The following is a 15,337-nucleotide window of genomic DNA, read 5'->3' as shown; positions in this document are numbered from 1 at the left end:
ATTTGAAGAAGCTTTCGAAGAGTTGTATCTTGCTGTATCTTTTGGAAAAATTCCAAAAATAAATGCTACACAAAGGATTGTTATAACCTGCTCTTCTTTTTTTTGAGGTGGGGGAAGACATTTACTTCTGCTGGATACAATTCCACAGATATAAGAAGTCCTCCAATATCATACCCAGCAACCTATTTGCGTTGACGTGGGCAGCAATGTCAGCAAGCATTTAAACCCAGAAAGCATGACAACTAAGACGGACCATGTCTTCAGGCACCACTCCTAGCTGTTCTCCCATTTCGCAACATCAACAAAGTCAAAGAGGTGACCAAAAAATGAGATGGTGAAAGTAAAATGGCATATTTCAATTTCCATCAAGTTGAGATGTGACAGAAATTCTGGAGCTATTCAACAGATCAATAGGCACCTGTAAAGGAAACCGAGGTGGTGACATTTTTGGTTTAATCCTTTTTAGTCAAAAGTAGTGTGAAGGGTCCACATCTGAAACACTAACTGGTCTGACTGGCTACTCCTGCTACCTCACCTACTGCCTGTTCCGTAATGTAACCGTTCTGACTGGTTGAGTCACTATCCGCATCTTTCACTGGGCTGGTGGGTGGTGCCTTAACCTTGTGTCACTGCCAAGCAACCAGGATTTGCCTCCAGTATCCAGGAATTGAAGATCAATCTCCAGGACAATGCTGTGTGCAATCCTGGAGAATAATTACAGGGACATTTATAAAAAAGAAGTTTTTTTGAACATTTCTCTTTGCCAGATACAGAAATATTTTGAAAGTGCGAAAGAAAAGGCTGTTTGGTTGACAGTCGAGCGTCACCTAATTGGGTAATGAGTCTTTTTGTTTTCCAATTGGGGTGGGAAGGTAGCACATCCCAAGAATGGATGTGTTGGCTGATGAACGGCTGGAACATGGGGGAAAGACATGTGATGAAACTTCCAGGAATGCATTTAATCGCAGTTGGCAACCCTACCCATTGTACTAACTATCTGACTGCTTATTTTTCCTCAGGGGCCAAGTTTTGCCAGCTCATACTCTTCTGAACACAGTGGATGGGGAGCTCATCTATGAAGGGATGAAATATGTGCTCAAGGTAAAGTCCTAAATGTTGAAAATGCACTTCCAAACCCTCTGGCATAACTTCTGATTTTGGTTATTTTTGTACATGTACATGGAAAGGAAAAGGTTTCCATTGGTTATTGCGTGCCCATAGTAATATATTTTATTGCAAAAACCTGTAGGTTTTGTGCTAGGAATTGCAAGATTTCATCTGTGTTTGCGGTATTGGAAATTTTGAGTGAGCAGGGTAGTACAATAGGATGGAGGCGGGTCCTTCACCTCTGCCCTTTAAAGTCTTTTCTATCTGTTGGTTGGAAGGGCCCGGTGTGTAATTTGGGCCGTCTCAGCTGGACAATACCATTTTGAAAAACATTGTAGCACTATTTTTGGCCCTGAGGTTGGAACTGAAGCGTGTTATGGGACAAAGAGAGGAAAAAAAAACCCACACAACTTGCATTTATATAGCACCTATTCCAACCTCTGGACAATACAAAATGCAAAATAGTGCTTTACAGCTATTGAAGTACTTTTGGTGAGTAGTCGCTGTTTTAATGTAAGAAAGATCAATTTGCAGGCAGCAACGCGAAGATGATAAGATAATCTCTTCTGGTGATGTTGGTTGAGGGGGTAAATATTGGCTTTGGGGGCAAACTCCCATTCTCTTCAAAATAATGGGCTCTTTTACACCAACCTGACAGATCAGACAGAGTTTTGGTTTAATGATCCATTTGTAAATAGGATGAGTTTTACTCTGTCTGTTGCTGTGATACCCCACCTTGATGGGAGCAGGCCTTTGTCTAGGACTCCAGGATTTGGGGACCCATCTAAGAAATTAGAGCCTAGCCTACCACAAGTGAAGTTAGGAAACACTCCACAAGGTAAAGGGTTGTGGAAGTTTGGAGCAGATGACAATTGATGCTAGATCAGTTTATTTTAAATCTGACATTGATCAATTTTTGTTAACCAAAGGTATTAGGGGATGTGGAGGAAAGACAAAGTTATGTGAAGTTCGGTCACAGATTCGCATGACCTCATTAAATGGTGAAACAAGCTTGAAAGGCTAAATGCCTACTCCTGTTCCTATATTTTTTTTTTCTGTTTCTCCATGAGCCGTACCCAACTCTGAAATCTCTTGTACTAGAATCCTTTAAGAACTCTGGCATTTTGTGCATCCTCTTTGTGCCGTTGGTGGCTGTGTCTCCATTTTTCTTTCTCATAAATTTAGAGTACCCAATTATTTTTTCGCAATTAAGGGGCAATTTAGCATGGCAATCTACATGCTTTTGCGTTGTGGGGGTGAGAACCACGCAGGCATGGGAAGAATGTGCAAATTCCACACGGACAGTGACCCGGGATCAGATCCTCGGCGCCGCGAGGCAGCAATGCTAACCACTGGTCTCCACTCATTTTTGTCCTTAATCTTGGGGATTTCCCTCATCAGACCTCCTCTGTGTCTCCCAAATTCTGGCCAGGCTTTTATTCACCCCTCCTAATATTTTCTTCCTTGGCCTTGGTGTTAATTTTAGCCTGATTATGCTTATTTGAAGTGCTCTGTAAATGTTTATTTCTCTCACATGCTACGTAAATGCGAATTGTTTGCTGTGTACAAAGCTGTGGGTGCAGACCTTTCTGTAACAGTTACAAGCATAACTGCTGAAACACAAATACATAGATCATATTGCTTCTGTGTCAAACCTAAAACACCACAATTACATACGTATTAAAGTTATTGCCAGGTCTCTTTACTACTTTCAACTTGCAGTAAACCAAGGTGATAGACCAGGAAACTAGAAGTTTATTCAGTTTCAGTACACTACTATCCAATTTTAGATTTAGGCACCTATGATAGTGGAAAGGCCGGTGCTGTACTGTGACAGACTATCAGTAGCATTAATTAAATTGGCTTGGTGTCAACCTCACAGTTGGGACTGATTCCAGTGTGTCTGGCTGGAATATTAATATTAGATTGACTGGTTGAGTGTGCATGTAGGTCTGAAATGTCCCCTGTGTTTTAAAGGTTACGGTTGTCAGAACTTTTCTCTCCTTTCCCCACTTCCCCATGGTGGCTTGGTGACAACATGTAGAACTTACAGGTGAGGAAAGGCTCAAGTTTGATTTCAGATGAGGAAGCAGTTGGGGCGCCTTAATTAGATTATTGATTTAAGGTCTGTGCAAGAGTAGGTTCAGCTAAGAGTCTCCTCAAACCAATGGCCCATAGCTGATAATTCTCACTGTCCAATTCACTCATGAATCACAGCCCATTGAACAAAATGCAGGAGGACTACCTGGGCCCAGAAGAAATTACTTTGCATAACTTGAAGCCTTGGAGGGTGGTGAACTTAGCTGAGGCATTTGAAACTCGAAGCATTTCTCTTCCTTTCATTGTTGATTTTATTTTGTAATTTTATAGTTGTTACCTGCCCATCCCATATTGCCCCACCGACATGAATTCTCTCCCAACTGGGATAGCAGGAGTCTGGAAGACATATAAACAGAAAATTCTGGAAAAACTCCGGTCTTTCAGCATCTGCGGAGAGAGAAAGAGTTAACATTTCAAGTCCATATGACTCTTCGGTCAAGCTAAAGAGGAAATACAATGTATTTTGGACTGTTCAAGAGGGGGTGGAGTAGGTGAAGCAAAATAGGTCAGAGATCGGTGGGGACTCTGGATAAATTTGACAAAGATGTCATGGAAAAGAAAGATAGCAAAGGGAGTATTAATGGTAGAGTTAAAGACTAAAGAAGGTGTTGATAGCAACATAAAGGTAAGGTAACAGACAGTTTTTGCAGAACAAGGGTCAGCGCTCTGCAAAAGCAGAACTTACGAACAAGTGACAGGTAGCCCTGGGAGGTGAAATTAGACTTTAAGTAGCAGTGAAGGTGCATATGAGAGTTTATGGTCTAAAGTTGTTGAACTCAATTTTTAGACCATGAGACTGTAAAGTGCCGAATCAGAAGAGGAAGTGTTGCTCCTCCATAGAGAATAAGGATATCTCCCATGATGTACAGAGCCAGCGTCATTGTCCATGTGTGCTCTCTGCAACTTTGAGCTGCGGCCCCCCCAATTCCATTTGCTCAGCCTCTGGTGACACCAAACCTCAAGGGTACAGCTCACGAAAAATGCTGTAAGATCAGGAGAGGTGAAACTTTCTCAGCTGAATCGCCAGATGACCTTAGTCATTACGAGCAAGCATGCTGCCATCAGCCAGATAGGAGCTAGCCATTCAGAGGTTCTGAGGACCTATGCACTATACCCACTACATGTCCCCATCATCCTCCTGCAATGTAGGGATTATGGGCAGCCACCTCCTCCCCATGATAGGAACCTCATAAAGAGTATGTACGGCCATCCGTCAGTTAGGAGAGTAATGCTCACAGAAGCCACGTAACAATATCCTCACTGGATGTCCTCATCCCCCTCCATGAATATTGCAGAAATAAGCGCATACCGAGCTTCTTGCCTGGGCATTGCCATTGCCTCATGGCTGACATTCTCTCGCTCTCACTCTTGCACTTCTCGCTCTCGCTCTCTCTCTGCCAGGTTGTGCAGGTTGCAGCAAGCAATCGCTATGCGGGTTGTATTTCAGGACTCCATTGAACCGGTTCCAGGCACTGGAACCTCCTCTTCAGCATCTCTATGGTCTCCTCCACCAAAGCAAGAGTTGCAGCATGAGCTTCTTTGTACATTGTCTCAGCTGTACCCTGTGGGCTCACCAATTGGCACCAGCCACTCCTGTAACTTCTTTGGACCCTGAAACATGTCAAGAACTGAGAGCAGGTCTGAATGTAAGAGCATACTCCGAGGAAAGAGCTCCCACTTGGAGGATGTGTTTGGTGTGGCCGCAGACCAGCTGACTATTCAGTGAGTGGAAGCCCTTGTGGTTCACATAGTTAATATTTGATGTCTGGAGGTTTGAGTGCCAAATGAGTGCAGTTGATGGCATTCTGCACCGATGGAAAACCAGAGATTTGTGCAAAGTCCATCACTTCTGCTTGCCTGATCCCTGTCAAAATGGACAAAGTTGTGTGCCCTTGTGAATATTGCGTCCTTCACCCTAGATGCACTTGTGTGCGGAGACTTGTGATGTGCGGAAGAGGTCACCAATGGAGCCCTGGAAGGAGCCACTGGTGTAGAAATTGAGCACCATTGTACCTTTCAGCAACAGCACAGTGGATCCCCTCCAGGTCCCCATGCTAAATCCTGCAGAAGGTGGCAGATGTGAGCATCCAGTTCCCTGGACATGCATAGTCTCCGGTGACACTGATTTTCTAACATCTGCAGGCATGTTGGGCGCTGTCTGTAGATCTTGGCTCTAGCGAGGCATCTCTCTCTGGTTAATACTCTGCTTGTGGATCAGGCCCGACCACCCTTTCCTCTTCACAGTTCTGCTCCAGCCTTTAGCGAGCCAGGCATCTCCCTTGACGTTGTCTTCTCTCTTGCCTAAGAACGAGAAGAGTGGGAGATCACCGGGATTCATGTTTCATAATTTCTTCTCACTGCAGTATCAAATAGAGAGACTCGACGTTTAGCATTTGTCTCCCAAAGACCACTCCTCTTTGTCCATTCATTGCCTGAAGCTACCTCTCAAAGCACACTGACTCATGTTCTGGCTACCACATGATTCGCATTCTGCTTTTGCAAGACTGCACATCCTCTCTGATGCAGGCATTGGCTAAAGGCCTTGCACTCAATCTGGTCTATGGGAGGCACTTGTCAATACGCACCTCTGCACATGGTCAAAGATCAGGAGTGCTCTCCTTGGGCAATGTGCCATTGTCAACTCTCTAAGATAACATAGTAGCTTGCCCAGTCAGCCAATGGTACACTCACATGGTAGCCAGCGATTTTGGAAATCGTGTGCCAAGGGTTAAATGCTGAGCAGCAATCAGTAGTACTCACACACATATGTGATGCTTGAGTGGACATAATTGCTCGAGTAACTAGCATGAGTTACAGCTAAACGGTCTCGGCTGGAATGGGGTACTGATCACTTGCATATCTTCCCATTTGTCAACATCCTGCCCCCAGATTGTGGGTGGGACAGCCAGTCTGTAATGATTCCTCACAGCACTGTCCAAAGTTTTCCTTCCCTCTGTGGCACTCTTCCAAGAAGCTTGTACCCCAGGGTTCCCTTAACTCTGAGGCCCCTCAAAGAATCTCTCTCCTCCCACCCAAGTTTCCACCCCACCCCACAATCTCCCCTGGCTAGGCTTCTGGCACTCTAGGGTTGTGGGAGGTGGTCCTGAGGAGGGCTGGAACAAGGAATGTTCCACATACCTCATAAAACCACAGACGTAATTGGGTACCATGCGGGTACCCATACCCTGACCTTTTATTTGCAGGAAGTGAGACAAGTTAAAGGAGAAATAATTGAGTGAGTGGACAAGTTCAGGTAGGCGAAGGAGAGTAATGGTGGATGGGGATTGTTCAGGCCTCTGCTCAAGGAAGAAGCGGAGAGCCCACAGAACATTCTGATGGGGGAATGGAGGTATAGAGGAAGTGGATATCCAGAGGTCAGGGCCAGGAAACTGGAAATTGTTGATGTGCTGTAGGGCATCCGAGGAATCGTGAATGTAGGTGAGAAGAGACTGGGCAATGAAACATCAAAACATCAATCTTGCACCTATCCTATTGAGCCCGGTAAGAAGTTTGTATGCTTCAATGAGATCACCCCTCATTCTCTTAAATTCTAGAGAATATAGGCCCAGTCTCCTCAATCCCTAATAGGACAATCTTGCCATCCTAGAGCTCAATCTGTTAAACATTTGTTTTACTCCCTTTTGGCAAGTGTATCATTCCCTGGGTAAGGAGACCAAAACTGTACACCATACTCTTAGCAAGGTTGTATGCAACTGCAGCAAAACCTCTTTATTCCTGTACTCCAATCCTCTTGCAATAAAGGTAAACATGCCAATTGCCTTCCTACTTGCTTGCTGCACTTGCGTATTAGCTTTCGGTGACTTAAGGACACTCTGGTCCTTTTGGACATAAATGGTGAGTTATTGGGAAGTGTAAGAAATACACTGCATTTCTGTTTTATTTTTAACCATTTCACATTTTTCCAAATTTATATTCCATTGGCCATGTTCTTGCCCACTCATTTAGCCTGTCTCCATCCCCTTGAGGCCTCTTTGCCTCCTCCTCATGCTCACATTCCTGTCTAGTTTTGTTCCCACTTCCAAATGATTAATATACATTGTGAATAGCTGGGGCCCAAGCACTGGGACGCGATTCTCCGACCCCCCGCCGGGTCGGAGAATCACCGGGGGGGGGGGGGGGAGGGGGCAGTGTGAATCCCGCCCCGACAGCGACTGCCGAATTCTCCGGTGCCAGGGTTTTGGCGGGGGCGGGAATCGCGCTGCGCCGGTCGGCGGCCGCTGGCAGCGGCCCCCCTGTCGATTTTCCGGCCTGCGATGGGCCTAGCGGCCGCCCGTTTTCGGCTAGTCCCACCGACATAAATCAAATCGGGGCGGGATTCTTCCCTACCCGGCGGGGCGGGCCGTACCGCCGCTGAGGAGTGGCGCAACCCCGCCGGCGCCGCCCTAGCCCCTGAAAGTGCGGAGGATTCTGCACCTTCCGGGCGGTCCGCCGCCGGAGTGGTTCACGCCACTCCTCAGCGCCGGTACGGCCCGCCCCGCCGGGTAGGGAAGAATCCCGCCCCTGATCTTTTGTGATACCCCACAAGTCGTACCTGTCAACCAAGAATGACCCGTTTATTCCTGCTCTCTTGTTTTCTGTCTGTTAACCAATTCTTAATCTATGGCAGTGTATTACCCCCAATCCCATGTGAGCTAATGTTATTTACTAACCTCCTGTATGGGACTTTATCAAAAGCCTTCTGAAAATTTAAATACGGCACTGATTCTCCCTTATCTATTCTGCTCATTACACCCACATAAAACTCAGGTTTGTCAAACATGATTTTCCTTTCGTAAATCCATGTTGACTCTGCCCATTCCTAACATTATTTATTTATTTAAAAAAATATTTCTTTGTTCTCCTTTTTCGCATTTTCTCCCAAATTTACACCCACCAACAATAAACAATAATCAGTAACAATATGTCAATCCCCATATCAATAACAACGATCGCATCCTCCCACCAAACCCAAAACATTCGCCCACATGTTCACATAAACAACTGACAAAAAGGAATCCGGAATCTCCCAACGTTCACACAGATCTTCAACTCCTTCAAAGAATCGGCTCATCCTCACCCTCGTGAGGTGTGCTCTATATACCACCTTCAGCTGTATCAGCCCCAACCTCGCGCACGAGGTGAAGGCATTCACTCTCCGGAGCACCTCACACCAGAGCCCCTCCTCCATATCCTCTCCCAACTCTTCCTCCCACTTTGTTTTGATCCCCTCCAGTGGTGCCTTCTCATCTTCCAAAATAGCTCCGTAGACCGCTGACACTGCCCCCTTCTCCAGTCCCCCTGTCGTCAGCACCACCTCCAGCAATGTGGAGGCCGGCTCCTCCGGGAAGTTCTGTATCTCCTTTCTGGCAAAATCTCGAACCTGCATGTATCTGAACATTTCCCCCTGCTCCAGCCCATACTTCGCTTCCAGCTCCTTCAATCCTGCAAACCGACCCCTAAGAAACCAATCTTTTAGTGTCCTAATCTCCTTCTCCTTCTCCCATTTCCGAAAATTTCCATCCCACCTCCCTGGCTCAAATCTGTGGTTTCCCCAGATTGGCATTTCCCGTGACCCCGCCCCCAACCCGAAGTGTTGGCGAAACTGCCTCCAAATTCTCAATGAAGCTATTATTACCGGACTCCCTGAGTACTTCACTGGGGCCAACATTCTGGGATGTAGATCATCAGGTGCCGGGGATTTACCATTGAAACACAGAAGCAGGAGGAGGCCATTCAGCCCTTCGAGCCTGCTCCGCCATTCGTTATGATCATGGCTGATCATCAAGTTTAATACCCTGATCCTGTCTCCCTCTCTTCCCCCCCCCCCCCCCCCCCCCCCCATAATGGGGTCCCCATTAGCCCTTGATGCCTTAAGCCCCAAGAACTATATCTAATTCATTCTTGAAATTACATGACGTTTTGGCCTCAACCACAATCTGTAGTAGCGAATTCCACAGATTCATCACTCTCTGGGTGAAGAAATTTAACCTTACCACAGTCCTAAAAGCTTTACCCCTTAACCTCAAACTATGACCTAGTTATGGATTGTTGGGAAGATTCTGAATCTACCCTATCTAATCCTGATAGAATTTTGTAAGTTTCTATGAGATCCCCTCTCTTCTAAACGCCAATGAATATAATCCTAACCGACTTGGTCTCTCCTCATCCTAGGAACCAGCCTGGTAAATCTTCAACTTTGAGTTCCATTAATTCTCCAGTGCTATTTTTTCAAACATTAATTCCTTTCAGTTTCTCATTCTTGCGAGTCCCTTGGTTCTCTTCATGAGAGTTTGTTTTTGTAGCTTTCCAGCTTCCGTGATGACTGACGCAAAGTATTTGTTTTGCTTCTCTGTCATTTCCTTATTCTCCACTATAAATTCTCCTGACTCTGCCTGTAGTAGGTCCACATTTGTCTTTGCTAATCTTTTCTTCTTTAGGTAGCTATAGAAATTTTTATCATTCGTTTTTGTTTCTAGCTAGTTTACTTGCATATTCTATTTACTCTCTCGTTCTTAGTCCTCCTTTTGAATTCGGAAACTTCCAAACCTTCAGGCATACATCTTTTTTTAGCAATTCTATAAGCCTCTTCCTTGGATCCAATATAATCTTTAACTGCTCTTGTTAGCAATGGTCAGATCATCTTTCCTGCTCGGTTTGTGTGCCTCAAAGGAATGTAAATTTGTTGTAAACCATGTTTTAATTCTTGGCTATTGCCTGTCTACAATTCTACCTTTTTAATGTAGTTTCCCCAACTACTACTGCCAAATTGCCCCACCATATCTTTGTAGTTTCCTTTGTTTAGATTTAAGATTCTAGTTTCAGATAGAACTACATCATTTTCAAATTTAATGTAAAATTTTATTATATTATGGTCATGGTTTCCTGGGACTCCTTTCCAATGAGATTAATTAGCCCTTTCTCATTGCATAGTACTAGATCTAAAATAGCCCATTTTCTAGTTGGTTCCTCAACATACCATTCTCAAAAACCATCTTGTATACATTCCAGCAATTTTGCATGGTAATTAGCTTTACTCGGTCCATAGGTAAATTGGAGTCCCCCATGATTACCGTATGACCTTTCCTACACATACTACTACTATTTGGTGGCTTATAAACAACTCTTGCCCATGTTTGCTGCCCGTTGCTCCACAAACTACATCCTTACCTTCTAATCTAAAATTCTCTGTCATTAATGTACTGACCTCATAATTAATTAATGGCGTTACCCCATCTCCTTTTCCTTTTTGCGTATTCTTCCTAATTGTCGAATACCTTTTGAACATTCAGCTCCCAGCCTTGGGCACCCTGCAACCACATCTCCGTAATGGCAATTAAATCATACCTGTTTACTTCCACTAACGCTGTCAATACATCTACCTTCTTGTGAATGTTGTGTGCATTCAGAAAGAGTGTTTTTCATTCTGTCTCTTATTATCCTCGCAACCTCTAGCCTTATCTGCTGGTGCATTCTTTAACTTTATATGCTCTGGATTATGATTCCGGACCATACCCCAACATTTGCTAGGTTATCGGACAGAAACCCCGATATTTAAATTTGAAGGACTGCAAGGAAAGGATACTTTGCTCCAGGAGTGCCTCCATGCACAAATGGGGATTTGGCATATTAAAACAAACTTTAATATTAACACCGTATTAAACTAACTTTAACATCATACCAGAAATAGCTTACAATTATCAGTTAAACAATGCTTAACAATAAAATGAAATGCTTAGTGACAGACAGCGTGGTTTTGTATGAGGGAGGTCATGTCTCACTAATTTAATTGAGTTTTTTGAAGAGGTGACAAAAATGATTGACGAGTGAAGGGCTGTGGATGTTGTCTACATGGACTTTAGTAAAGCATTTGACGAAGTCCCTCATGGCAGGCTGTTGCAAAAGATTAAATCACACTGGGTCAGGGGTGAACTAGCCAGATGAATTCAGAACTGGCTTGGCCATAGAAGACAGAGGGTAACAGTGGAAGCGTGTTTTTCCGAATGGCGGTCTGTAACTAGTGGTGTTCTGCAGGGATCGGTACTGGGACCTCTGCTGTTTGGAATATATATAAATGACTTGGAAGAAAATGTAACTGGTCTTATTAGCAAGTTTGCGGATGATGCTAAGATTGCAGGAGTTACGGATAGTGATGAAGATTGTCAGAGAATACAGCAGACTATAGATGGATTGCAAAGTGGGTGGAGAAATGACAGATGGAATTTAACCTGGACAAATGCGAGGTGATGCATTTTGGTAGATTCAATTCAGGTGGGAGCTATAAAATAAATGGCAGAACCATCAGGAGCATAGACCCAGAGTGATCTGGGCGTACAGGTCCACAGTTCCTTAAAAGTGGCAGCACAGGTGGAAATGGTGGTAAAGAAAGCATATGGCATGTTTGCCTTCATCGGACGGGGTATCTAGTATAAAAGCTCGCAAATTATGTTTGCAAATTATGTTAGTTATGTAGAACGTTGGTTAGGCCACATTTGGAATACTGTGTCCAATTCTGGTCACCACACTACCAGAAGGGCTTGGAGGCTTTGGAGAGAGTACAAAAAAGGTATACCAGAATGTTGTCTGGTATGGAGGGTATTAGCTATGAGGAGAGACTGAACAAACTGGGATTGCTCTCCCTAGACAGACTGAGGCTGAGGGGCGACCTGATAGAATTCATAACATTTTGTTGGGGTATAGATAGGGTGAACCGTTGGAGGCTTTTTCCCAGGACGGAAATGACAATTACAAGGGGACACCAGTTCAAGGTGAGGGGGGGAAAGGTTCAGTGGAGATGTGCGGGGGGCATGTTTTTTTACACAGGGGGGGGTGGTGGCCTGGAATGCACTGCCAAGTGAGGTGGTTCAGGCAGATACGTTAGCGACCTTTAAGACTTATCTGGATAGACACATGAACAGACTGGGTATAGAAGGATACAGGCGGTTGGTCTAAATAGGACATGTGATCGGCACAGGCTTGGAGGGCCAAAGGGCCTGTTCCTGTGCTGTACTGTTCTTTGTTTAGCTCTTAACTGTTATCTTTTTATCTCCACTCGAGCAAAACCCATCTCGCGTCAAAATCCATTTTTAAATACAGATAGCAAACACAGGAATACTGGCTGTATAGAGATGTCATGGAGAAGCTGCTTTGAGAGGGTTCCTTCAGGAAATACCCTGCTGATTCTTGCCTGTGTTAAACTATTGCTTACCTTCCCAATATTTGGCAAAAAGGCTCCTGTTCTGTTCACAGCAAAATCTAAACGGAAACTCAAACCTGACTGCTTCAGCGCCGGCTCCTCCCATTAATTGCATCAAATCTTTTCCACTAACTGGTTATGACCATCTTATTAAGGCTAACCACAACCCCGTAATTATCTGTTCCTCAGGGAACCAGGGCAGCACGGTAGCCTTGTGGATAGCACAATTGCTTCACAGCTCCAGGGTCCCAGGTTCGATTCCGGCTTGGGTCACTGTCTGTGCGGAGTCTGCACATCCTCCCCGTGTGTGCGTGGGTTTCCTCCGGGTGCTCCGGTTTCCTCCCCCAGTCCAAAGATGTGCAGGGTAGGTGGATTGGCCATGATAAATTGCCCTTAGTGTCCAAAATTGCCCTTAGTGTTGGGTGGGGTTACTGGGTTACGGGGTTATGGGGATAGGGTGGCGGTGTTGACCTTGGGTAGGGTGCTCTTTCCAAGAGCCGGTGCAGACTCGATGGGCCGAATGGCCTCCTTCTGCACTGTAAATTCTATGATCTTTCTATAAACAGCCCTATTTAGGTTAACACCACATGGTTGGATAAAATGATATTTTACAATGCTTTAATTACTACTCCTGCAGCCACAGTGTCTGTCTGTCTTATAAACCAGGATTTTATAAAATCTTACTGCAATAGGGACATGCACAGTAACCCAGGCTTTTAACCATGACTGCAGCAGATACATATTATACAATATATATCTGAAATTCCTACATTCATTCCATTTGTCACTTCTTGCCATATTCAGGTTATCAATTCCCTTGGTGCTACCTTGTTCTCTTGCCTGGTCCTGCCTTTTATCACATCTTCCCTCACTTGATCCCTCGCCGCCCACTATTTGGTTTAAAGCCCTCTCTACCACTCTAGTTCCATGACACACCAGAGCATCAGTCCCAGCATGGTTCAGGTGAAGACTGTCCCAATGGTACATCTACTTTCCCAGTACTGGTGCCAGTGCCCATGAATCGAAACCCATTTCTCCCACACCAGTCTTTGAGCCATGCCTTTAACTCTCTAATCTTATTTGCCCAACTCCAATTTGCTCAGAGTAATCTCTGGATTATTACCTTGTAGTTTGTCTTTTTAATTTAACCCCTAGCTGCTCAACCTAAGCAGAATCTCTTTTCTAATCCTACCTATGTGGACTCCGGCAACTGGATTCACCTCCTCCCACTGCAAGCTCCTTTACAGCCCAGAACAGATGCCCCAAACTCTGGAACAGGGCAGACAATACAACTTTCCAGACTTGTGCTCCTGGCTGCAGAGGGTTGTCTAACCCCTTGACTATTATGAATATAAGAAATTGTCATACTTTATAGTTTGTATTTTTGCAGTAATATTATTAAAACGGAGGTTCGAATGCGTAGAGACAGTATGTCTGCTAGAGTTGTGATTAAAAGTGAGATATTCTGTGTTTTTTTGCAGGACAAGTATTTTGCTGATAGATATTATAATAATAATCTTTATTGTCACAAGTAGGCTTACATTAACACTGCAATGAAGTTACTGTTAAAAACATTTTGCCTGTTTGCAGATAGTGAGCTAATGTAATGTAACAATTTCGGGGCACCACAGTGGTTAGCACTGCTGCCTCACACCACCAGGGGCCCAGGATCAATTCCGGCCTCTGGTGACTGTATGGAGTTTGCACGTTCCCCTTGTCTGCGTGGGTTTCGTCCAGATGTTCCGGTTTTCTCCCACAAACTAATTATGTGCAGGTTAGGTTGATTGGCCATTCTATATTGCCCCTTAGTGCAGGGATGTGCCGGTTAGGATACAGGGTTACAGGGGCAGGATGGGTTGGGCGGGGCGGAGTGTGGCCTCGGTAGGGTGCTCTTTCGGAGGGTCAGCACAGTCTCGATTGGCTGAATAGTCTCCTTCTGCACTGTGGTGATTCTATGAATTTGAGTCTCGCTAAACAAATCAAGGCACATCTTGTTACAATTGACAAAAAAAAATAGGGGGAGTCAAAGATGGAAGGGGAGCCACGGTTCTGAGTGCGACGAAAATAAACGAGGTATTTAAGGCCTTCTATGAAGAGCTGTACAGATCTCAGCCCCCAGCGGGGGAAGAGGGTATGAGACGATTCCTAGACCAACTGAGATTCCTGAGGGTGGAGGAGCAAGAGGAGGCTGGTCTGGGGGCACCAATTGGGTTGGAGGAGCTGAGCAAGGGTTTGGGGAGCATGCAGGCGGGGAAGGCCCCGGGACCGGACGGGTTCCCGGTGGAGTTCTACAGGAAGTACGTCGACCTGTTGGCCCCGCTACTAGTGAGGACCTTTAATGAGGCAAGAGAGGAGGGGACCCTACCTCCGACAATTTCTTTGATCCTAAAGCGGGACAAGGACCCGCTGCAATGTGGATCGTACAGGCCGATCTCGCTCCTTAATGTGGATGCAAAGTTGCTGGCAAAAGTGCTGGCCACGAGGATCGAGGACTGTGTCCCGGGGGTGATTCACGAGGACCAGACAGGATTTGTAAAGGGTAGGCAGCTAAACACCAATGTGCGGCGGCTCTTAAACGTGATAATGATGCCATCGGTTGAGGGAGAAGCGGAGATAGTGGCAGCTATGGACGCGGAGAAGGCCTTTGACCGAGTAGAGTGGGAGTACCTCTGGGAGGTGCTGCGTAGGTTTGGGTTCGGGGGAGGGTTTATCAGTTGGGTTAAGCTCCTTTACAGAGCCCCGGTGGCGAGTGTAGTGACGAACCGGCGGAGGTCGGGGGACTTTCGACTGTACCGAGGGACGAGGCAGGGGTGCCCTCTGTCCCCCCTGTTGTTCGCATTGGCGATCAAACCATTGGCCATGTCATTGAGGGAGTCTAATAAATGGAGGGGGGTGGTTCGAGGGGGAGAAGAGCATCGGGTGTCGCTGTATGCGGAT

The 15,337-nt window shown here is 45.5% G+C and overlaps 1 protein-coding gene across 2 annotated transcripts in view; it reads left to right on the top strand.

Annotated features, from left to right (window-relative positions):
- The window catches only part of acaca (acetyl-CoA carboxylase alpha), a 363,222-nt gene that overhangs the window by 59,179 nt on the left and 288,706 nt on the right, over window positions 1-15,337 (top strand). For both annotated transcript variants that reach the window (XM_072469570.1, XM_072469569.1), the window contains exon 16: window positions 1,020-1,101. In XM_072469570.1, coding sequence (XP_072325671.1) covers window positions 1,020-1,101 — 82 coding nt within the window. The remainder of the gene's footprint in view (window positions 1-1,019; window positions 1,102-15,337) is intronic.

Source organism: Scyliorhinus torazame, chromosome 12 (genome assembly GCF_047496885.1).
Source record: "Scyliorhinus torazame isolate Kashiwa2021f chromosome 12, sScyTor2.1, whole genome shotgun sequence".
Lineage (NCBI taxonomy): Eukaryota > Metazoa > Chordata > Chondrichthyes > Carcharhiniformes > Scyliorhinidae > Scyliorhinus > Scyliorhinus torazame.
The sequence above is the reverse complement of the archived record's forward strand: the minus strand, read 5'-3'. Positions and strand labels throughout refer to the sequence as shown.